Source organism: Anomaloglossus baeobatrachus, chromosome 6 (assembly GCF_048569485.1).
Source record: "Anomaloglossus baeobatrachus isolate aAnoBae1 chromosome 6, aAnoBae1.hap1, whole genome shotgun sequence".
Classification (NCBI taxonomy): domain Eukaryota; kingdom Metazoa; phylum Chordata; class Amphibia; order Anura; family Aromobatidae; genus Anomaloglossus; species Anomaloglossus baeobatrachus.
In genome coordinates this window covers 543,707,106-543,732,939 of record NC_134358.1, presented here as the reverse complement: position 1 = coordinate 543,732,939, position 25,834 = coordinate 543,707,106, and the positions used below count along the sequence as shown (strand labels likewise).

The window sequence follows — 25,834 nt, the reverse complement described above, 5'->3', positions numbered from 1 at the left end:
CCTCTACAATGTCTGATAACACCTCTATATACAGTATATAACACAGGATCCACCATTCACAATAGGTGATGTCACAGCTCACCTCATCCTCCTCCTGTACAATGGCTGATAACATCTCTATATACAGTAGATAACACAGGATCCACCATTCACAATAGGTGATGTCACAGCTCACCTCATCCTCCTCCTGTACAATGACTGATAACATCTCTATATACAGTAGATAACACAGGATCCGCCATTCACAATAGGTGATGTCACAGCTCACCTCCTCCTCCTGTACAATGGCTGATAACACCTCTATATACAGTAGATAACACAGGATCCATCATTCACAATAGGTGATGTTACAGCTCACCTCCTCCTCCTGTACAATGTCTGATAACACCTCTATATACAGTATATAACACAGGATCCACCATTCACAATAGGTGATGTGACATCTCACCTCCTCCTCCTGTACAATGGCTGATAACATCTCTATATACAGTAGATAACACAGGATCGCCATTCACAATAGGTGATGTCACAGCTCACCTTATCCTCCTATACAATGACTGATAACACCTCTAAATATACTACACAACACAAGAACCATCATTCACAATAGATGTCCCAGCTCATGCCTTCCTCCTGTACAATGATATATAACACCTCTATATACAGTAGGTAACAGGAAGCACCATTCACAACAGATTATGTCACAGATCACCTCCTCCTCCTGTACAATGACTGATAACACCTCAATATACAGTAGATAACACAGGATCCACCATTCACAATAGGTGATATCAAAGCTCTCCTCCTCCTGTGCAATGATAGATAACACCTCTATTTACAGTAGATAACACAGGATCCAGCATTCACAATAGGTGATGTCACAGCTCACCTCTTCCTCCTGTACAATGACTGATAACACCTCTATATACAGTAGATACATAGGATCCACTATTCATAACATGTGATGTCACAGCTCACCTCCTCTTCCTTCTGTATAATGACTGATAACACCTCTATACATAGTAGATAACACATGATCCACCATTCTCAACATGATGTCACAGCTCACCTCCTCCCCCTCCTATAGAATGACTGATAACACCTCTCTATACAGTAGAGACATAGGATGCACCATTCACAACATGTGATGTCACAGCTCACCTTTCTCCCCTTTGCTTCACAATGACTTTTGCCCAGACTTGACCATCTCGCAGTCAGTCTATTGCAGTTAATGTACATGTGCATATCACCAATTAGGAATCTAATATTAGGCTTAGTAGAAACAAGTCTACAATATAAAAGCCTTATTTAAACACTCGGTCATTTTTTGGTGACACATTCCCTGAACGTCTCGCGCCCATGTGATTGACAGCCGCCACTACAGCAAGAGAAAACTTCCAACTCTGCCCTATTAACCCTTGTGATATTGCGATCAATAGCAATCATGGCGTCACAAAGGAGGGATTTTTTTAGTCCCGGAACAGAAGACCTGGTGAAAGCAACTGGCAAAGCTAACGGTATAAAGTAAAAGCCTCCAGATCAGCCCCGCGTGTAGAAAGCCTCCTTTACGGCATCCCGGGAGGAAGTGTATATAGTATTTTCCATCCATAGGCTGCAATGCATTAGATAACAAAAATATACAAATAAAAAAGCAAAAAACTTGAAAAAACAAAATCACAAGCATGAGAAATAAAGAATAAACACTAATATTTCTCATACAAAAAAGTTTTGACTACTTAAAAAACATTTAAAACAATAATAAAATTGTGTATTACTAAAGCATCCTAATTGTTCTAAAAAGTACAAAAAAAATCAAAGGGGTTAAAAAATTACCCCCCCCCCGCCAAAAAAAAAACATTGAAAAAAATCTTTGCACTAAAAATTTTGGATGCTAAAAAGGCTAAATGCTGAGTAGTGAAAACACAAACAAAGTGAAAAGATTATTTTTAGTTATTTTTTTTTTATTATTGAATATATCCAGCTCATGTATTCTCATTACCAGTTCTAAACCTATGCCCAGGTGTCAGCTCCGATCCTGGTCCAAAGCAGCTCTATTTCCATAGGTTTAAGGAGAGAACGTTCTGTGTCAGCTGACCTGTGCCGAGTGTAAAGGGGGCTGGCTAACTAGCACTCTTGAAATGCTAAGCCAGCCCCCTTTAAATTTGATGTATCCATAGACTTAGATGTTGAAATGAGCCAGCCCCCTTTATATTTCATGTATCCATAGACTTAGCTGTCGAAATGAGCCAGCCAGCCCCCTTCATATCTGAAGCATCCATAGACTTTGCTGTCGAAATGAGCCAGCCAGCTCCATTCATGAGAGATGAGTTGATAAGCTGATGTGGCGCCCCTGATCTGGTCAGGCACCACTGAGTACTGCACCCATGCTGGGGACAGTACAATACAGGTAATCCAGAAGGCTGACAGGGGTGTGGAACACAGGCGCATAGTGATCAGGCCTCACACATGTACCCATGAGAGGACCCCTGGGGATCCCAGGAGGGGGAAAAGCCTTGACCTTCACTGGAATAGTGGAGGGGGCCAAAAGCCTCCATCTCCTCTCAAGGGGTGTGGTAAGAGAGTCTGGTTGCTAGGTGGCGTAAGCAAGAACAGGAGGAGGAGTGAGCCAGTTCAGTGTAGAGTCCAGGGAGCTCAAGTGAGGAGCAGATCCCTGGAGCTGTGCAATCTGACAGCGTCCGCGCAGTGGCTACAGACGGGGGAGAACGGTCAACTAGGAGTGCTACCTGAAAGCCAGCTTCAGCTAGGGAGTGCAACGGAGTGGGAAGTAAGGAGACTGCTAGAGAGCACCAGGCCCAACCGGGCGGCAGATCCCGAAGCAAGGATAGATCCACCTTTCCCTGCTAAACCTGCCGGTGTGGGGCTCTCAAAGCCCACACCACAACACCACAAAAGCCGCAGCCACGTAACCACAGTGAGGGCCCATAGGTCACAGGAGGCAAGCGGCTGGAGTGGCCTGGTCCGGGGAACAAGCATACGGCGAACGAAGGGGAGAGAGAGGCTGCAGCATCTTCCCTGGGTGACCCCCATAGGGACTAAAAGTCGGGGTCACCCCAAACCACTAAGGGCTAAGGAAGGCGAGTCAGTAGTCACCCTCATAAAGTCAGCCTGAAGGATACCTGGTTCCCACCTGGTTCATCCCAGCTACGCCCGGGCTACTCACCCTGCCATCAAATGTGAGTAAAGCCCTTGAAAGACATTCCTGCCTGTGTGGTTATTCTGCGACTTGTGGTACTACAAACCTACACAGGGCCCTGGGGCTTGCCTCACTCTCAGGAGGCTACTACATCCGACTGCACCCACCATCAGCCCCAGGCGTCCCCTAACCTGCAGTGGCGGTCCCCACTGACCGCAATACTGAGAGTGGCGTCACGATCAAACAAGAAGATTTCCTACCAGTGACGGAGATCCAGCAACGTGGAGTCCCTGAAGGTAATGCACCGACACTGACACTACACCCGTGGGGCTTCACATCTGGCGTCACGAACAGGATAAGGACTAGACCTGTTCAGACAGGTGACCATGTGCCTGGGCGGTCCGCTTGAAAAATTGGAAGCGCCGCCATATTGCCACCATGAAAAGCGCGCTGAAAAACAACAGCAGCCCGCGCTGGGAGAAGTTACCGCCCACGAAGAGGTGTGGCTACCCAGAGATCCCCTGCAGAGTTCTGACCTCGCTGATGAAGAAAGCGGAAGCGTCCAGAGACGGCGGAGCAGAAGAGAAGCCAGCAGCTTGTTAGAGAAAATGGAGTCCAGACGCGGATACCCAGAACCAGGCACTGCTGTCTGGTGGTGCCGAGAGCTTGCCATCTTCTGCGACCGGCTGGAGGCCGGGATTGTGCGACAGCTTAGGGAAGAACGCACGGAGCTCCTGGAGATGGCTGCGGCGGTGCGGACCTACGAGGAGGGAGCCGCGCGACGCATGTCAGACCGAGCGGCGACGACGCAGACCCCGATGCAGCCACAGATGGGTGAGTCGAGTGATGCCCCGGCCAGCACAAGTGCCCCGACCCCTGCTGCCACGCTCGCGGTCCCGGAAGAGGCGCCCGGCGCGGCGCCACCGAACCAGGCCGCAGCCACGCTAGAAGCGGCCCGCCAAGCCCAGGCCGCTGGAGCGATGCCCCGCCTGTCCCGCAGGGCTCCGACCACCACGGCAGTGCTCATCCGTGCTGCAGGTGTGACGCTGACCCAGGCTGCCACCCTGCTAAACCCGGTCCGCCAAGACCCCAACGCAGCGGCGACGCTCGTCCGCGCCGCAAGTGATATGCTGAACCAGGCCGCAGCCCCGCCGGGTGCGGCCCGCCAAGCTCCGATCACTGCAGCGACGCCCGGCTCAGCCTGCACGGACCCCATCGAGGCTGCGACGCCAAGTGAGACCGCGGCTGCAGTGTCCAGTCCGGCCCGCCAGAAACCGGCCGCGACAGAAACGCCAATCCAGGCCGCCGCCATACAGGGCGCGGCCCGCCAAGACCAGGCCGCCGCCATACAGGGCGCGGCCCGCCAAGACCAGGCCGCCGCCATGCCAGGCGCGGCCCGCCAAGACCAGGCCGCCGCCATGCAGGGCGCGGCCCGCCAAGAGATGGCATCATTATTTTCCCCGGCCTGCAAGGCCAGAGCAGACACCGCTCCCCAGTCCAGAGAGGTCCCTGCTAGGAAGACCCTGATAGGAGAGGACCCCGAATACTGGAAGCTGAAGGCTGACCTAGAGGCCCAGTTCCCACAAGAGATGGTGGATCGGTACCTGCTCCCTCCGTATACCCCCAAGGAGATTCAGGCAACCCCTGCAGCCGCGCCAGAGAGTCCACCGCCCAGACCAGCTGAAGAAAGCCCATCCCCAGCACTGCCACCAAAAGAGTGCAGCGAAGAACTAAGGGGGAGAGGAGACCAGGAAGCAGAAGGGCTGACTCCGACGCCAACCGCAGCAGACCCATACCCAGAGCCAGAGATGCTGCCCTATTCTCGCTGGGACGAGGAAGACTTGACACCGTCAGCAGATGAAGATCAACCTAAAGACCTCACCTGGAAGCCCACAGGCATGAACCCAGCCCGCAAGACACGGCGCAGCAGAACAAAGTATCCTCCAACACCACAGTCTCCAGAGCAGAGAGAGGTCACAGCCAGAGACCTGCAGGAGAAAAGATTACTGAGAAGGTCTAGAGTTCAGGTCAGAGGACCCCTTTACAGAGGAGTAGTAGAGGACTTCAATTTGAAAAGCGGATACGGCTTTATTGTAGTAAGAGGAATAAAAGAGGGCATATTTGTGAATCGGAGAGATGTTCAAGCCCACCTGCCCAGAGGACATTCAGGCAGAAATTTGAAAATTGGAGACGCAGTACAGTTCACCTTGCATCAAGGAGAAAGGGGCTACTATGCCTTAGACGTAGCACCAAGTCCCAAAGAAGAAAGACAAGCCAGAGATAAAGAAACAGATACAGAAAAGGAAACAGATGAAGATCTAGAAAGAAAAGACAAAGAGCCTACAGATGAAACTACCTCAGAGGATGACAAGGAGCAAGAAAACAGCAGGTGCCGCAGCCCAATAGGCCAAAGCCCTGGTAAAGAGGAGTAAAGTAAAGAAAGAAGTACCGAAAGTTTGACCAGTTTGACAAGTTGAAAAGTTTGCAACGTTTAAGAAATGCGCCCACAAAAACTATTGTGAGAAATAAACTTTAAGGCTATGAACTTGCTATAGCCACAAACTCTCGCAGTGTAAATAGTTACACCAGTGGCACCACCACCAGGGCCAGCCTGTTTAGGGGCTTGGCTCGTCTGCAACCAGGGGGGCCCGTCCGTAGAAAAGGGCCTTGGCTCACCTGCGATCAGAGAGCACGCCTGTTTATGGGGCCTTGGCTCACCACCACAAAGAGGGTACCTGGTCAGCACCAACTGTGGAGGCCGCCTCTGAATCCTGCCAGAAGAGGCTGACGGCGCGGATCCACCAGGCCAGGTATACCCTGAAACCACCAGCCCATGAAAGCCGCCTCTACATCCTGCCAGAAGTGGCTGAAGTCGCGGCCAACGGGAGAGGAAGATTGGAGGAAAGGTCTGGGGAAGTAGATGGCCCAGATCTGGTTACCAAAAGGACCGGTGACCTGCCTCCTGAGAGGGTTTTGGGTGGGTTAACGGACTTGTGGGTGGAGGGTGGTGATGTCTGATATCTGGTGGTTTTAAAAATGTTTTACATGTTTTAATGTTTTATGCATTTTAAAATGTTGTCTTGCAGCCCGAGGACGTGCTGGTGATAACTAAGGGGGAATGTGGCGCCCCTGATCTGGTCAGGCACCACTGAGTACTGCACCCATGCTGGGGACAGTACAATACAGGTAATCCAGAAGGCTGACAGGGGTGTGGAACACAGGCGCATAGTGATCAGGCCTCACACATGTACCCATGAGAGGACCCCTGGGGATCCCAGGAGGGGGCAAGCCTTCACCTTCACTGGAATAGTGGAGGGGGTAGAGCCTCCATCTCCTCTCAAGGGGTGTGGTAAGAGAGTCTGGTTGCTAGGTGGCGTAGGCAAGAACAGGAGGAGGAGTGAGCCAGTTCAGTGTAGAGTCCAGGGAGCTCAAGTGAGGAGCAGATCCCTGGAGCTGTGCAATCTGACAGCGTCCGCGCAGTGGCTACAGACGGGGGAGAACGGTCAACTAGGAGTGCTACCTGAAAGCCAGCTTCAGCTAGGGAGTGCAACGGAGTGGGAAGTAAGGAGACTGCTAGAGAGCACCAGGCCCAACCGGGCGGCAGATCCCGAAGCAAGGATAGATCCACCTTTCCCTGCTAAACCTGCCGGTGTGGGGCTCTCAAAGCCCACACCACAACACCACAAAAGCCGCAGCCACGTAACCACAGTGAGGGCCCATAGGTCACAGGAGGCAAGCGGCTGGAGTGGCCTGGTCCGGGGAACAAGCATACGGCGAACGAAGGGGAGAGAGAGGCTGCAGCATCTTCCCTGGGTGACCCCCATAGGGACTAAAAGTCGGGGTCACCCCAAACCACTAAGGGCTAAGGAAGGCGAGTCAGTAGTCACCCTCATAAAGTCAGCCTGAAGGATACCTGGTTCCCACCTGGTTCATCCCAGCTACGCCCGGGCTACTCACCCTGCCATCAAATGTGAGTAAAGCCCTTGAAAGACATTCCTGCCTGTGTGGTTATTCTGCGACTTGTGGTACTACAAACCTACACAGGGCCCTGGGGCTTGCCTCACTCTCAGGAGGCTACTACATCCGACTGCACCCACCATCAGCCCCAGGCGTCCCCTAACCTGCAGTGGCGGTCCCCACTGACCGCAATACTGAGAGTGGCGTCACGATCAAACAAGAAGATTTCCTACCAGTGACGGAGATCCAGCAACGTGGAGTCCCTGAAGGTAATGCACCGACACTGACACTACACCCGTGGGGCTTCACACTGAGCTGTCAAAATGAGCCAGCCAGCCCCCTTAACGGCTGATGCGTCTATAGATTTAACTGTCAAAATGAGCCAGCCAGCGCCATTCAGGTTCAAGTGTCGATAGGCTTAACTTTCGTAAGGAACCAACCAGCACCATTCACATCTGAGGCGTTGATAGGTTTAGCTGTCAAAATGAGCCAGACAGCCCTCTTCATGGTTGAAACGTTGATTGGCTAAAGGTGGCTTTACACGCAACGACATCGCTAACGACATGTCTTTGGGGTCACGGAACTTGTGACGCACATCTGGCCTCGTTAGCGACGTCGTTGCGTGTGAAACGCACGAACGACCGCTAATGATCAAAATTACTCACCTAATCGTTGATCGTTGACGCGTCGTTCTAATCCCAAATATCGTTGCTGCTGCAGGTACGATGTTGTTCGTCGTTCCTGCGGCAGCACACATCGCTATGTGTGACACCGCAAGAACGACGAACTACAGCTTACCTGCCTCATCCGGCAACGAGGAAGGAGGGAGGTGGGCGGGATGTTACGGCCGCTCATCTCCGCCCCTCCGCTTCTATTGGGCGGCCGGTTAGTGACGCCGCTGTGACGCCACACGAACCGCCCCTTAGAAAGGAGGTGGTTCGCCGGACACAGTGACGTCGCTAGGCAGGTAAGTCCGTGTGACGGGTGTTAGCAATGTTGTGCACCACGGGCAGCGATTTGCCAGTGACGCACAACCGGGGAGGGGGCGGGTGCTTTCACCAGCGACATCGCTAGCGATGACACTGCGTGTAAAGCAGCCTTTAGCTGTCTAAATGAGCCAGACAGTCCCTTGATGGATGACACGTTGATAGACTTTGTGGTCGAAATGAGCCAACCAGCCCCCTTCATCGCTGATGCGTTGATAGGCTTAAAAGGCACCTGTCACCTGCTCACCTGTGGGACGGTCCGATACGGTTCGGTCCGATGGGAGTTGCTGTTTTCGGGTCCGGAGCTTCCTCCTCTATCCTTGCTGTTCTTGGGTCCTATATCCTTGAGATTGCCGTCCTCCTTGCTGTCCTTACTTGCAGGGCCATCTGATATGGTTCAGTCCGATGGGCGTCGCTGTTCTCGGGTCCGGCGCCTCCTCTATCCTTGCAATCACCATCTTTCTCCTTGCTTCATGTGGATGAAGCATCCTATGTCATCCACACAGGCCGGAATTGTGCTCCTGCTCCTGCGCTCTTTGTTCTACCCGGCAGAGGGCAGAGCAAAGTACTGTATTGTGCAGATGCGGGTGTTCTTTGACCCCAACAGGGCAAAGCTTAATGTACATGCGCAGGAGTGAAATGCTGGCCTGTGTGGTCTCTCCCTTGTGCTTTCTCTCCCCTGTGCTCTCTCTCTCCCTTGTGCTCTCTCTTCTCCCCCTGTGCGGTTTCTCCCCTGTGCTCTTTCTTCTCCCCCTGTGCGGTCTTTCCCCTGTGCTCTCTCTTCTCCTCCTGTGTGGTCTTTCCCCTTGTGCTCTTGTACCGCCCCTGTGCCAGCAGCCGGGCTGCTCGGATCTGGATCTGCACTGTGGCTCGAGGGATTCTTCCAGACCCGGGGGTCGCGCGGACACTTCAAATAAAAGGGGATGTATTTGTACGGGATTTGCTGTAAACTGTCTGTGACGCCACCCACGGTGTGTGGTGAAGTGTGGCACCGCCGCTGCTGTTGTGGGGCACCCGGGGGCGATGGGATAGCAGCTGGATGTTAACCCCTCCGTGGGTAGGGATGGATGCCCCGGGGCCCAGTGTCTCTGTGCTGAGGGTGGTGATTGCAGGGGCCGGCGCACCTGGTCAGACCGGGGAATGTTAGTTTACTCACGAGTAAATAAATCAGACGAGTACAGTGGTAAACCAAGGTGATGGTGGCCGGCCACCGCAGCCAGGTGCATTTGGGTCCCACACCCGGGCTGATGGTCTGTGTTACTTTCCTTTGCACTACTGTGAGTTCTCTTTGGGCTCTCCGGTATGGAACACGGAAGCCCACTCCCAGAACTATGGGTGGGAGCCTTGCCCGCTGACGCTGGCCCTTGGGATCTACCGGGCCCTGGCGGATGCCCTATCCCTCGCGGTGGGCTGTTGTCTGCTTTAGGGACTTTGGTTGGGACAGGACCTGTAATAATCCTGCCCTCAATCGGTTAATTAGCTAGGCCGTTGGTTCCGGTCCTGGCTTCAGGGTCCAAGCACCCCTTCTGTGCATGGTTTCCGGGTCGGTTCTCCGGTGTCGGTACCGGCGGGCTCCAAACTTGTCCCGGTCCACCTCGGATCTCCGGAAGCCATTTTCCCGTTTCCTGTTTGACACGGACCACCGTCCGCCACCTAGCCAGCATGCCGGGGCTCCAACCCCGACGACCTTCCACTCTTGCTTGCACTTGAACTTCCACTCCTCTCCACTCTTAACTCAACTCCACTCAACTCAACTTAACTCAACTCTTCACTGACCCTTTTCCCGCCCCGGGTTCTCCAGACCCCTAGGTGGGCGTTCTCCATCCGCCTGGTCCGGCCTACTGGTGTGCCTGTCCTACCCTGGGGGAGGGAGTGACAAGGATTTTGTCGGCTGTGTGTAACCATTTGTGGGACGGTGTTATGTGGGGGCCTATTCTGTGGGACTACCTGGCTGTGCCAGGGTGTCACACTCTCTCTTCTCCCCCTGCGTGGTCTCTCCCCCTGTGCTCTCTTCTTCCCCTATGCGGTCTCTCCCTCTGTGCTGTCTCTCCCCCATGCTCTCTTTTCTCTCCCTGTGCGGTATCTTCCCTGTGCTCTCTCTTCTCCCCCTGTGCAGTCTCTCCCCTATGCTTTTTCTTCTCCCACTGTGCGGTCTCTCCCCTGTGCTCTCTCTTCTCCCCCTGTCTGGTCTCTCCCCTTGTGCTCTCTCTTCTCCCCCTGTCTGGTCTCTCCCCTTGTGCTCTCTCTTCTCTCCCTGTGTGGTCTCTCCCCTTGTGCTCTCTTCTTCCCCTGTGCATTCTCTTCTCTTCCTGTGTGGTCTCTCCCCCTGTGCTCTCTTCTTCCCCTGTGCGCTCTCTTCTCCTTCTGTGTGGTCTCTCCCCTGTGCTCTCCATTCTCCCCCTGTGCGGTCTCTACCCTGTGCTCTCTCTCTCCCCTGTGCTCCCTGTTTCTCCCCTGTGCTCTCTCTTCTCTCCCCTTGTGCTCTCTCTTCTCTCCCTGTGTGGTCTCTCCCCTTGTGCTCTCTTCTTCCCCTTGTGCTCTCTCTTCTCTTCCTGTGTGGTCTCTCCCTCTGTGCTCTCTTCTTCCCCTGTGTGCTCTCTTTTCCCCCTGTGCGGTCTCTCCCCTGTGCTCTCCATTCTCCCCCTGTGCGGTCTCTACCCTGTGCTCTCTCCCTCCCCTGTGCTCCCTGTTTCTCCCCTGTGCTCTCTCTTCTCTCCCTGTGTGGTCTCTCCCCAGTGCTCTGTCTTCTCCCCCTGTGCGATCTCTCCCCTGTGCGGTCTCTCCTCCATGCTCTCTCTTCTCTTCCACTTTGCGGTCTTTCCTTTGTACTCGCTCACTGTCCCTGTGTGGTCTCTCCTATGTGCTCTCTCTTCTCTTCCACTTTGTGTATCTCCTTTGTGCTCGCTCTCTCTCCCTGTGCGATCTCTCCCCCGTACTCTCTCTTCTCCAACCTGTGCTGTGTGATGACTCCTCACTGCTGAGCTGTGTCCGAGCAATGCAGGAGATCAGTGCTGACCGCAGATGTCAAGTGACATCACTGGTCTCTGCTCCCAGCTTATTACTATTCATAAGCCAGGAGCAGTCAGGACTCTGTGCTCATCACTTAGTGCAGAGAGACAGCGCACGGGAGGAAAGAGCGCAGGGGAAATGAGGGCAGACAGTTACCTGGGCCTCATACATCATAAAGGGCTGGGGACACCATCGGGCAAACAGCTCTGACGGTGTCCCCAACAGTGAGTGAACCCCCCTATTTGTCCAGGGCCCCGCACTTGCCCGGGTGCGCTGGGTGGTGATGCCGGCCCTGATTCAGGTGGATATCATCATGGTCATATGATGGACACGCAGCTGCAGGAATTGTAATAGTAACAGTACAATTATTAGAGGAATTAAAATTTAATATACGACCAGTAATTGTTTAAAATAATAAAAGTTTTTATTTAACAAAAATAATAAATATAATAATATAATAATTATTAAAACAGTACGTAATGCACTGGAACAAGCAGAAAAAAGAGGAAATGATGCAAAGTATGTGGGAATATTGCACAACTTTGCAGAAAGTAGCCTTTCCCTGAAATGTTTTGCCCCTTTAAAAGGAAAGATATTTAACTGATAATAATGTAGGAGTAGGATACTTCCATATGGTGTGATGTGAACCATCGTCTCTAAATATATTCCGCTATAATGTAATTACTCTTATAATGAAGTAATCAGTAACCAGGGAGGAAGAGAACAATATTGAGAAATAGGAAATAATCATTGAGCAACTTCTCCTGAGGGGGAGGATCGTGATGTGACCCCTCCGACACCATTAATTATAGCTAAGGTGGATGCCAGATGTTCTTGTAAAGCTGTTTCTTCTTTTCTCAGTAAGAAACTATAGACATGCTATGATGGCTTAGACATGTAAGGAGACCTATACACAGTGGTGTAAATAGTGTCCAATGGGCCCCAATGCAAAGTGTTAGCGCCCCCCCCCCCACACACACATGTTGGTCAGATGTATGGCGCATTGTCGCATTCTAAATCCTATAAAAACATATGAGTTTCCCCCCTCCCCCTTAATTGTGTAGTACTGACCCCCATTCTGTGCTTACGGCCCCCATACTGGGCCACTTCCTGGTAAATATGTCCCCAATCCTGGTGTATGACCTCATCATGGCTATATCCTGGTTTATATGTCCCCATCATGGCCCCATCCTGGTATATATGTCCCCATCATGGCTCATCCTAGTATATATGGCTTCATCCAAGTATATATGTCTCCATTATGGCCCCATCTGAGTATATGCCCCTATCATGGCCAGATAATGGGGTATGACCCCATCATAGCCCCATCCTGGTATATATGACCCCATAATGGCCCCATCCTGGTATATATGTCCCCATCCTGGTATAGATGTCCCCTTTATGACCCCATCCTCGTATAGATGTACCCATAATGGCCCCATCCTGATATATATGGCCCACCATCCTGGTTTACATGTCCCCATAATGGCCATATCCTGGTATACATGTCCCCATAATGGCCCCACTCTGGTATACATGTCCCCATAATGGCCCCACTCTGGTATACATGTCCCCATAATGACCCCACTCTCCTATACATGTCCCCATAATGGCCCCACTCTGGTATACATGTCCCCAGGGCTGTATTTTGCCTTCATGCTGCCCTAGGCACTTTAAGTGGTCGCGCCCCTTAGTGACAACGTAACACTGAGTTTTCGCACACGACATCTGTTTAAGGCAGATCTACTCTGTAAAACACTTGAAAAAGTATCAATGAGAAATGAAGGGCACTAACCCCCCCCCCAATGGGGATCACCACAGGCACATCAAAACATAGCATGAGTATAAAATATTCCCACCAAACCGTCCCCACTTATATACTGTGACTGTCACACTGCCCCTAATAAACTACACACTGCCCTCCCTTATAAATTATACCCACCACACCTTCCTCAATTATGAAATATGATCTGCACATTGACCTCACATCATGCTGCCCCCTCCTCACAATGTCCCATGCTTGCTGCTGCCCCCTCCTCCCAATGTCCCATGCATGCTGCCCCTTCCTCACAATGTCCCATGCATGCTGCCCCCTCCTCACAATGTCCCATGCATGCTGCCCCCTCCTCCCAATGTCCCATGCATGCTGCCCCTTCCTCACAATGTCCCATGCATGCTGCCCCCTCCTCACAATGTCCCATGCATGCTGCTCCCTCCTCCCAATGTCCCATGCATGCTGCCCCTTCCTCACAGTGTCCCATGCATGCTGCCCCCTCCTCACAATGTCCCATGCATGCTGCCCCCTCCTCACAGTGTCCCATGCATGCTGCCCCCTCCTCACAATGTCTCATGCATGCTGCCCCCTCCTCACAATGTCCCATGCATTCTGCCCCCTCCTCCCAATGTCCCATGCATGCTGCCCCCTCCTCACAGTGTCCCATGCATGCTGCTCCCTCCTCACAATGTCCCATGCATGCTGCCCCCTCTTCACAATGTCCCATGCATGCTGCCCCCTCCTCACAGTGTCCCATGCATGCTGCCCCCTCCTCACAATGTCCCATGCATGCTGTCCCCCCCTCACAATGTCTCATGCATGTTGCCCCTCCTCCCAATGTCCCATGCATGCTGCTCCTTCCTCACAGTTTCCCATGCATGCTGCCCCCTCCTCACAATGTCCCATGCATGCTGCCCCCCTCCTCACAATGTCCCATGCGTGCTGCCCCCTCCTCACAATGTCCCATGCGTGCTTCCCCATCCTCACAATGTCCCATGCATGCTGCCCCCTCCTCACAATGTCCCATGCATGCTTCCCCCTCCTCACAATGTCCCATGCATGCTTCCCCGTCCTCACAATGTCCCATGCATGCTGCCCCCTCCTCACAATGTCCCATGCATGCTGCTCCCTCCTCAGTTTCCCATGCATGCTGTTCCCTCCTCACAATGTCCCATGCATGCTGCTCCCTCCTCACAATGTTCCATGCATGCTGCTCCCTCCTCACAATGTCCCATGCATGCCGCTCCCTGTTCACAATGTCCCATGCATGCTGCCCCCTCCTCACAATGTCCCATGCATGCTGCTCCCTCCTCACAGTTTCCCATGCATGCTGCTCCCTCCTCACAGTTTCCCATGCATGCTGCTCCCTCCTCACAATGTCCCATGCATGCTGCCCCCTCCTCACAATGTCCCATGCATGCTGCCCCCTCCTCACAATGTCCCATGCATGCTTCCCCCTCCTCACAGTGTCCCATGCATGCTGCTCCCTCCTCACAATGTCCCATGCATGCTGCCCCCTCCTCACAATGTCCCATGCATGCTGCCCCCTCCTCACAATGTCCCATGCATGCTGCTCCCTCCTCACAATGTCCCATGCATGCTGTCCCCCCTCACAATGTCCCATGCATGTTGCCCCTCCTCCCAATGTCCCATGCATGCTGCTCCCTCCTCACAGTTTCCCATGCATGCTGCCCCCTCCTCACAATGTCCCATGCATGCTGCCCCCTCCTCACAATGTCCCATGTGTGCTGCCCCCTCCTCACAATGTCCCATGCGTGCTGCCCCCTCCTCACAATGTCCCATGCATGCTGCCCCCTCCTCACAATGTCCCATGCATGCTTCCCCCTCCTCACAATGTCCCATGCATGCTTCGCCGTCCTCACAATGTCCCATGCATGCTTCCCCCTCCTCACAGTGTCCCATGCATGCTTCCCCCTCCTCACAATGTCCCATGCATGCTTCCCCCTCCTCACAATGTCCCATGCATGCTGCCCCCTCCTCACAGTGTCCCATGCATGCTGCCCCCTCCTCACAGTGTCCCATGCATGCTGCTCCCTCCTCACAGTTTCTCATGCATGCTGTTCCCTCCTCACAATGTCCCATGCATGCTGCCCCTCTCCATGAGCTCCTAATGCTGCCTTCCTCTTTTTCATAATGACCCCTCCATGCTGCCCCACTCATCCTAAGACCACCACACTAATGCTTATGCTGAGACACCCCTCCCACACACACACACACACACACACACACACACTACCCCACTCTTGATATTGACTCCCCTACATTGCTCCACTCCATACTGAGCCCACACATGCTGCCCCTTCTCCATAATGAGCTCCCAATGCTGTTCCCCTCTCATTCTGAGTCCTTACACTCCCCCGCCATCGATTTTGTCATTGCACTATCCCTCAACCCTTGTCCTCTGTCTCTAGGATTGGCCCCTCTCTCCCATTCCCCAAGCAGCAGCCGCTCTCCCCCCGCCTTCACCAGCAGCCTCTCCCCCAGCATCAGCCTCTCTCCCTTCAGCCCCCCCAGCTTCAGCCTCTCTCCCCCCAGCCTCCCCCAGCTTCAGCCTCTCTCCCCCAGCTTCCCCCAGCATCAGCCTCTCTCCCCCAGCTTCACCCAGCATCAGCCTCTCTCCCCCAGCTTCCCCCAGCATCAGCCTCTCTCCTCCCAGCCTCCCCCAGCATCAGCCTCCCTCAGCATCAGCCTCCCTCCTCCCAGCCTCCCTCCTCCCAGCCTCCCCCCTCCCAGCCTCCCCCATCATCAGCCCCCCCCAGCATCAGCCTCCCTCCTCCCAGCCTCCCCCAGCATCAGCCTCCCTCAGCATCAGCCTCCCTCCTCCCAGCCTCCCCCAGTATCAGCCTCCGCCAGCATCAGCCTCCCCCCTCCTAGCCTCCCCCAGCATCAGCCTCTCTCCTCCCAGTCTCCCCCAGCATCAGCCTCCCTCAGCATCAGCCTCTCTCCTCCGAGCCTCCCGAAGCATTAGCCTCTCCCAGCATCAGCCTCCCTCAGCATCAGCCTCCCTCCTCCCAGCCTCCCCCAGCATCAGCCTCTCTCCTCCCAGCCTCCCCCCTCCCAGCCTCCCTCAGCATCAGCCTCCCACCTCCCAGCATCAGCCTCCCTCCTCCCAGCCTCCCCCAGCATCATCCTCCCCCAGCACCAGCCTCCCCCAGCATCAGCCTCCCTCAGCGTCAGCCTCCCTCATCCCAGCCTCCCCCTCTCTCCTCCCAGCCTCCCCCAGCATCAGCTTCCCTCAGCATCAGCCTATCTCCTCCCAGCCTCCCCCAGCATCAGCCTCCCTCAGCATCAGCCTCCCTCCTCCCAGCCTCCCCCAGCATCAGCCTCCCCCAGCATCAGCCTCTCTCCTCCCAGCCTCCCCCAGCATCAGCCTCTCTCCTCCCAGCCTCCCCCACCATCAGCCTCCCTCAGCATCAGCCTCCCTCCTCCCAGCCTCCACCAGCGTCAGCCTCCCCCCATCCCAGCCTTCCGCAAACATCAGCCTCCCCCAGCATCATACTCTCTCCTCCCAGCCTCCCCCAGTATCAGCTTCCCTTCCCCCAAGTCTCCCCCAGTATCAGCCTCTCTCCTCCCACCCCATACGCAGATCTCCAGTCTGCATTAGAGACACCCCCACGCTCCTTATGAATCTTCAGCTCTGCGAGCACTTACCTGCTCCAGGGCCCGCCGTCATCTTCCTGGCTCACGTGAGTATCCTCTTCTGACACTGGCTTCCATCGCGGCATCCTGCTGTGAGCTCTGCATGTGAAATCCATACAGCAATGGACGCAGCACAGAGGAAGGAGCTGATTGGCGCGCCTGTGACCCCGGAAGTGCAGGCGCCGGCAGTTCCGGGGTCAATCAGCTCTCTGTGCCCGGCCGCTGCAGTTTGTCTGCATTCGTGTCTTAATTGACGTGGATACAAATAAATAAAGTGCGCCTCTCCCCCCTCCCCCCTCCAAAAATACAGTGGATTTAATGAATGTGTAAAAAAAAAAAATTTTTTTTTTTTTTTTTACTGCTAGAAGGTGCCGCCCCCTGCATCCTGCCGCCCTAGGCACGGGACCACGGGTGCCTAATGGTAAATACGGCCCTGCATGTCCCCATAATGGCCCCATTTTGGTATACATGTCCCCATAAAGGCCCCAGCCTGGTTTATGTCCCCATCCTGGCCGCATCCTGGTGCATATTCTCTGCTCCCCACACCCTGGCTTATGGACATGGGGAGCAGGGAATATTCATAGGCCTAATCAGTGGCTGGCATATTGCAGCGCAGGGACCCAACGAGTCTCTGTGCTGCAATGTCTTTTAGCTGAATGCGCACCCTCGGATGCACATCCAGCTCAAACAGGCGCTGGGGCTGGCGGGCCCTCTGTACCCCTGGGTCCAGTTGCGGTCACAGTCACTGCGACCACGATCGTTATGCCCGTGGGGATACAGCACCATAAAGAAAACCTTTCAGCACACTTTTATGGAAGAAGTGGTATCACTGCCTAGGCTCTTGTCCCTCTCAAAAAAAAAAGACACCTATTTTGTGTCATGAGAATCTAGTGCAGAGACTTATGCAAATCAGGCTGGAAATGCAATGAGGGTGTGTGAACGTCCGTCTTAGTGCACTGACACACCCACAGTGCACTGATCTGCATATGGCTTCTACACTAGAGTTCTCATGACTGGCACATCGGAACGCCACAAAATAGGTAGTATTCTTGGGGGGGGACAAGAGCCTATGGCACATCTAGTTTCTACAAAACTTCAGTCATCATCCAGTTACTGCACCCTTGCACTGACTGACAGTTGACTCAATACTATCTATCACTGTATCAGTACAGAGCAGGCTATCAGTCAGTGCCAGGACACAGATAGTGCTGCTTAATATACACTGAGCAATGACTGAAATCACACTGGCACCACCCCTATGACTGAAAGCCGGAGGCTGCCGGGAGGAATAAAGTTTATTTATTCCAAGGCTTTCAGTACGGCTTTAGAATGCTATTAACTAATACAGGTACTCTACTGTCTAAAAATCAGTCCCACGCGCCTGCAGGTTTTTTTTCCACCCCTGGAGTGGTATCAATAATCAGTGTTCCCTGCCTGTAGTAAAATACTTACCAGTCTTGCTCCATCTTGTGACTGCATCTCCTGAAATTACAGCCCTCAATGTAAGTCTATGAGAGCCTCATTCTGGCCATCTTAGACTTAGGCTGGCTTTACACGCTGCGACATCGCTAGCATTTGCTGGCGATGTCGAGCGCGATAGCACCCGCCCCCATCGTACGGGTGATATATGGTGATCGCTGCCATAGCAAACATTATCACTACGGCAGCGTCACACGTACTTACCTGCCTAGCGACATCTCTGTGACCGGCGAACCGCCTCCTTTCTAAAGGCGTGGTTTGTTCGGCGTCACAGCGATGTCACTAAGTGTCCTGCCAATCAAAGCGGAGGGACGGAGATGAGCGGGACGAACACGTCGCCCACCTCCTTCCTTCCTCATTGCTGATGGGATGCAGGTAAGGAGAGGTTCCTCGCTCCTGCGGTGTCACACATAGCGATGTGTGCTGCCGCAGGAACTACGAACAACCTCGTACCTGCAGCAGCAACGATAATCTAGATTAGGGCGGCATGTCACCGATTAGCGATTTTGAACGTTTTTGCGACAATTCAAAATCGCTAATATGTGTCACATGCAACGACATCACTAACACGGCCGGATGTGCGTCACAAATTCCGTCACCCCAACAACATCGCTTTAGCGATGTCGTAGCGTGTAACGCCACCCTTAGGCGGGCTTTACACGTTGCGACATCGCTACCGATATATCGTCGGGGTCACGTCGTTAGTGACGCACATCCGGTGCCAGTAGCGACATTGCAACGTGTAAATCCTAGGTGCGACGATGAACGAGCGCAAAAGTGTAAAAAAAATCGCTGATCTGTGTCACGCCGTTCATTTCCATAATGTCGTTACTGCTGCAGATACGATGTTGTTTGTCGTTCCTGCAGCACCACACATCGCTGTGTGTGACACCGCAGGAACGACAAACATCTCCTTACCTGCGTCCACCAGCAATGCGGAAGGAAGGAGGTGGGCGGCATGTTCCGGCCGCTCATCTTCGCCCCTCCTTTTCTATTGGGCGGCGGTTCAGTGACGCTGCTGTGACATCGCTGTGACACTGAACGAACCGCCCCCTTAGAAAGGAAGCGGTTTGCCGGTCACAGCGACGTCGCCGACCAGGTATGTGCGTGGGAAGCTGCCGTAGCGATTATGTTCGCTACGGCAGCAAGCACCAGATATCGCATGTTCGATGGAGGCGGGTGCTATCGCTCTTGACATCACTAGCAATTGCTAGCGATGTCGCAACGTGTAAAGCCTGCCTTAGATACAGAAATAACTTCCGATCTGCCAAATAAGCACTGGTGCAATCTGGAAGTCACAACTGGTAGAGAAGACCAGAGCGGTGCCTAGAACAGAATAAGATGGCGACCGGTAAGTATTCTACTAAACACAGGGAAACTTCATTAGTGATACCACTCAAACCGTGAAATAAAAGAAAATACTGCAGTGGTGCTCTAAAGGAAAAAAACAATAACTAGATGGAAGGTTTTACATGGCTTAAAGGGGCTGTCCGGTGAAAACAAGTTATCAGCTATCCTCAGCATAGGTGGTAACTTACTAATCATAGGGTTAGACCACTGTGACTTGCATCGATCTGCAGAACGGGGCACTGTAATAGTGGTTATATTGGATCAGTAGTGCACGTGCTTGACCGACACTCCATTGACTACCCCATGGGATGGCCAAGCTTGGCACTCAGCTTCTTCCGGTAGCCTCACAGAGAATGAATGGAGCGGCGGTCGGGCGTCTGTACTGCCTGCCACTCTGTTTGTGAAAAGGCTAAAAGTGCCCCATCAGGGACAAAAGTTCCCCTTTCTGGCAACCAGTGCATTCCCCAACAGTCGGACCCCCATTAATGAAGAAGTTATTATTCTTTGGATAGGTGATCACTTGATCGCACCAGATTCTATCAAATTAAGTGCCACTAATACAGCAAGAACCAATGACCAACTGAGTGCCTTGACAATTACATAAGGTCTCTTTAGGGAGTATGGAACCTCCATATTTTACCATTACTGCAAGAAATATTGAGCCATGATATGGTGACGTCTGTATTATTGTATAGACACAGGTCTGGGGCAAAAATGGTATAAGACTATGTGCACACATGGTATTTTTTTTTTCTGGTTTTTTTTTCATGTGTTTTTACTTGCTTATTTTAATCAATAAAAGTAAGGAAAAAGCCTCCCAGCAAAGTCTATGAGAATCGTGACTTGCTGTGCACATGCTGCTTCTTTTTTCCTTGCAGATTTTGTTGCAGCATGTCAATTGTTTCTCCGATTCTATAATCTCCTGCAATGCTTTATCACTACAGGGGATTATAGCGCAGCACTTTGCCTCGCACATCATGTATAGAGCATGGTGTGTGAGGCTCTCCATAGCTCAGTAACCTGGGGTCATCATGGGAATGACTCAGGGTTTCTATGGCAGCTGTAGGGTCCCTGTGATCACAGTACAGGGACACGATGACCAGGATGAAGTAAGCGATTCCTCTCCCTGCCTCCTGAATGCTGTGATCGCACTGATTGCAGCATTCAGGAGGTTAAACAGTGAGAGCCGGGTCCTGGCTGTAAGATCGGTCAGAGACCCTAAATGTACAGCGCTTGAACCTTATTTCTAAAAAAAAGCACTAAAAATGTAAATAAAAAAGTGCAAACGCAATAAAAATATCCACATTTTTTCAACTGCTTTTTTCCTGCCTAATATGTGCGAACTAGAAAGTGTCTTTTTCTTAAGAAAAAAACGAACCCTCTGAAAGAATCCCTCACCCGCGGTAAAACCACACCTGCATTTTTGCCGCAATTTGCCGTGGTTTGCCACGGATTTACCGCGGATTTTCCACAAGTTGGTCCCCGCGGTTTTTTACCATTATCTATGGCAAAAATCACAGGTACCTGCGGAAAAGAAGTGCCATGCTCATTAATTCTGCAGCGGAAAATCCGCATTTTTTCAAACCCTTAGGATTTGCTGGGGAAGAACTGCAGCAATGTTAGACACATTTTCTGCAGCAATTCCGCGGCAAATCCGCGGCAAAATCCGCTGTAAATCCACAGCGTGCACACAGGGCCAAAACATGCTTTATTTGCAGAAAAGAAGCACACAAAAAAGCAACGTGTGCACATAGCCTTAACCTAATTGTTTGTAAAAATAATAATAAGTTTTATTTCCATAGCGCCAACATATTCCGTAAAAGTAAAAAGAAAATGTAAACATTTCAGGACAATATGAGACTTATTATACTTTATATTTATACACTTGGATGTTTTGTTGGAAACCTTTCCATTAATTTTGTATTTATTTTTTTGTCTTTTTTAGCGTTACCGAAGAGGTTCCTCTATTTAAAGCGCCCAGATTAGAAGCACCCAAGGAAGATCTCTTTCCTGAAAAGGATGAGAAAATTGCAAATCTGAGATGTGCCGTCATGTGCAGTTCGGAAACCGTCACCAGCAGCCACGGTACTGAAGAGAAGAAACCCCATATTATATTTGACGGAGAGGTGCTGAAAGATAGCGGCTGCTGCTTTGTTGAAAAGCAGAACCAGGTACAGGTTCCCCTCTCGAATGGCAGCAGCGTCAACAATAGAGCCGGCGTCTCGTTCTGCTTCTCAAAGAAGGCATTACTAAAGCTGGATTCTTCGGCATCGGTTTTCAATGAGAGCCTGGATGAAGTAAATGAATACAACCAATTTCTCCACCATAAAGCAAAGCAAATGTCTGTAAGCTTTCGACACTATGCACACCTAAATGAAAGCGCAGCGGAAACCAGCGTGTTGTCTCAACCGGATGAAACAGACTCGTCCCTGCCAGACAACGTGCCTGCAAATGCGGAGACATTTAAGGATGACAGAAGCAGTCAGGAAAGCTCAAAGGAACAAAGCGAAATTGCCCAATCAAACGTAACAGCGAATATGCATTCTCCAGACACTTGTTGTACAGATCAACCGAGTCAAAAAGAAGTAAATGTTCCTTCGGAGACCGAGCCAACTTCCGAGACTTCAACAGAATCCCATTGCCAAATGCAGATCGGCGTACAAGAGACTTGTTCCAGCAAGCACACTGTTGCAGATGCAATATTAATTGAGCATTTTTCCAATTTACTTTCACAAAAACAAGCCGAGGATGAGTCTAGCTGCAAGTCAAAAGAAGGAAATTGCGAGGCATCTAATGATCTTCAAGAAAACCCACGTGAATTCCCAGCCCCAGGGCACTCATTAGGTGAATCTGTAAATACCCATACTCCAACCAAAGCACTATCTTTTCTTAGTGTTTTGAGCAAAGATGGCAATACCATTCTCCAGTGGCCAACCGAACTCGTCCTGTTTACAAAAACACAGCCTTCGATATCTTACGCCTGCAACCCATTATATTTTGATTTTAAAGGTTCTCCTAAAAATAAGATGAGAAAGCCAAATGATAAAGAAACCGGAAAATGCAAGGATATGGATCAATGTAGTCAGAGCTATGCAGAAAGGATCTCAGGTTTTAATGTAGAGAAAGTGGTGGAAAATGGACTGGATAGTCCATCTTCAGATCCAAAGAGGAGTGTGAACGTAGAAGACTTAGCAGAAAAAGACATGGAAAATTCTGATAATTACCAAACATTCACAAGAGCCAAGAATACTAATGGTTATGAAAATGAACCTCAACTTTCAACCTACGTTAGTCATTCTCGGAAATATTTTATTAGGGAAAGTTGCCATTCAAGAAAGCGGAAAAGGTCTTCCCATGGTCAATCAGATCTTTGCATGGTTAAAGAAAATGTACACACTAAGGAAAAAAGGAAAGGAAGAAAATATCTACACCATGATAGTCTCCGAAAGGACAAACTGCATGACACCAAAATGTCTTCGGAGAGTCGCCAAGAAGATATTGTTTCATGCGAAAATGGTGATGGTTTGAAGGACTCTGACAGTGATTCAAATTCTGATGTATCCCATAAAACATCTTCATCACAGTTGTCCTATTCTAGTTCTTCCTTGAGCAGTAGTTCATCTTGCAGATATAAGGAACATCTCAGTTGGACATCCACTCAAGAGGTCTCTTTGAATGGAGATAGTTGGAGACCAGGAAAGCACAAAAATGATATTTTGTCTGAAAGTAACTACATTAATGGGGATACAAAGTTGAATTGCAAATGCAGACATCATAAGCACAACACATATAGTGAGATATCGAGGAACGACTGTTTAGAGAATTTGGTTTGCCCCAAACATGCGAGGAACAAACATCGGAAAAAACAAAATGATGTAGAAGTAGAACCTATAGATGAAAATTTTGAGGGTAATATTGAGCTTGAGGAGTCAAAGCATTATGACTTTTGTGCTTCCCCTGAAGAAATTATTGATCTCCCAAATCCCCCTAGAAGTCCAGTTAATGCAAAAGGTTCTGAAACCAGTGACACAAAAGACTTTCTTCAGTGTCATGTCCAAGATGTCACACCTATTTTAGTAGACTGTCAAAATAGTACTTCTAAAAATATAGTAGAACCTGAAAAAAACAATGAGCAAGAACTATTGGCTTCAGAGAGAATATTGGGGTCGAAACAAAACGTTAGAGAGATCAACAGAACCATGGAATATGATACTGACTTTGGTAATCTCTCGGAAAGTCCTTCTTCTGTAAAGTGTAACACTTTAGCATATGGAATGGTAGAGGCGAAAGTGCATGACCAAGCAAAATCTAGTAGCAACAATTTAGATCTTTGTAGTAAGAACCACGTGATAGACAATGGTCTACACAATAGGTCGGAAGGCTGTGACGTCACAGTGATGACCAATTGTGATACCAGTATTTTGGATAATGTTATTCACATAAATACAGAAAATAGAACTGAAGTTGAAAGACAATTAATTTGTGAAGAACAACCAATTATGCAAAGCCCTGACCCAGTTCACCTTAACTTCTCATGTCCGTTGCCCTCTCTCAGACACCCCGGTGGAATCGATTCACCAGAGACCAAAGAAGAACCATTGAGATTGGGTCGGCACGATGTAAATACAAAACTGAGTCTTGTGGATGGAAATCTAAAATGTTTTTATGACTGTACTATGCAGGATTATAGGAAAATGGACAATTGGTTGCATCATAAATCATCTGGTCCCCCTATAGCACAACAACCAGTTACATTTTCACCAGATGAGGTCGATAAGTATAAAATATTGCAAATGCAGGCGCAACAGCATATGCAGAAACAGCTGTTGACGAAGCATTTTAAAGCTTTGCCAACAAATGGCTCAGCTGTCTTCTCAACCGCACAAACCATTCAGCCTGTTTCCATCCAACATCATCCCTCCATCACCACCATCCACCATGCACTGATGCAGCGATATGCCGTCACCGCTTCCATGCACTCCCATGTCAACCATTTTCCATTGCCTCATCTCAATCACTTCCCCCAGTCTCAGTTTTCCCCCATTTCCCTTTCCTCATCGTTAACACCGACCCTTTTTCCAACCCCACCGCCAATCATTGGGCATGCACTGGCGCACCCTCTACACTTAGTTTCTGCGGCAGCCATTCACCCTCCACATTTGACCATTCAAGCCATACCTCATGCAACCCTCATACCAACTCTCTTTACTCCACACCCCAACACAGGTATGCCCCCCACACTTCAATTACACCCATTAATCCATCCATTATTCCAAGGGCAGGAATTTCACCACCATTCTGGATCCGGTCACCTTCATTAATATTTGCTAGAATGAAATGTACTGACATACTAGAGGACATGAAATTTAGATTTTCTTTGTTTATTTTTCTTTTTTTTATTATTATTCTTATTATTATTATTTTTTCTCTCTTCTATTTTTTGATACATTTTAGTTGATTTCTTGGAAGATTAGTTTCATGATTTTAAGAATCTATGTTTATTGTAAACCTCGATTGTTCATTTGATACAGTACGGTACATGATGTGAATTTATTATGCCGAAAATGCAATTATTTTTAATAAAATAAAAAAGAACCTGTTTACAGACTCTGTAAAATATTTCTTGGTTCAATTTTTACTTTACCACATTTATCCTCAATTTTTACTTTTCACACAGATAGGATCAATAATATTTTATGCTACTATTTATTATTATTTTGAATTTTCAATGTTATACAGTAATGCAAATAGGAAACAGACTGCAGCCTCATACCCCTCCTCCCTCTCCTCTGTAGCTACAGTGACTGGAGCTAGCTCTGATTGCTGCTGTTAAACCATTAACAGTTCTGCTCAAAATAATTCCACTGTGTGTAAAAACATGCGTTAAGCCCAAAATCTTTATAATAGCTTTTATTTCCGTGCATTGGGAACGGTACACACTTTTTTCCAAATCAAAACATGTAGATAAATTTATATCATTTTTAACTACGTTATAGAAAATATATAAAAGATGACCATTGGGTTGTTCCAAAAAAAATATCAGTGTCTGCATTTGTCAACATACTCAAAATCTGTCCTCTTTTTGTTTAGGTTTTCGCATTCCTGTGAACCCCTGACCTAATATTTAGTTGTATAACCACAATTTTTTAGAATTGCTTCACATCTATGTTGCCCGGAGTCACCACCTTCTGGCCCCTGTAACCTGTTATTCCAGCCCAGGATGCTGTGACTACATCCCACAATTTATTTGCTTGGCTTTGCCTCAGAAACGGTATTTTTTTTGTCACCCCTCAACGGTTCTATTACATTAAGGTCCGAAGCTTGGGCTGGACACCCCATAACCTCAATTTTGTTGGACTGGAACCAAGATTTTGCTCATTTTCTGGTGTGTTTAGGGTTATTGTCTTGTTGAAACTGCCATTTCAAGGGAATTTCCTCTTCAGCATAAGCCAACATGACCTCTTC

General features: G+C 50.2%; 1 protein-coding gene across 1 annotated transcript in view; it reads left to right on the top strand.

Annotated features, from left to right (window-relative positions):
• ZNF804B (zinc finger protein 804B) overlaps positions 1 to 24,957 on the top strand; it is a 519,540-nt gene extending 494,583 nt beyond the window's left edge. The window contains exon 4 of the mRNA XM_075316837.1: positions 21,315 to 24,957. Within this exon, the coding sequence (XP_075172952.1) occupies positions 21,315 to 24,690 (3,376 nt within the window). The 3' untranslated portion in view covers positions 24,691 to 24,957. The remainder of the gene's footprint in view (positions 1 to 21,314) is intronic.
• Positions 24,958 to 25,834: the final 877 nt, after the last annotated feature.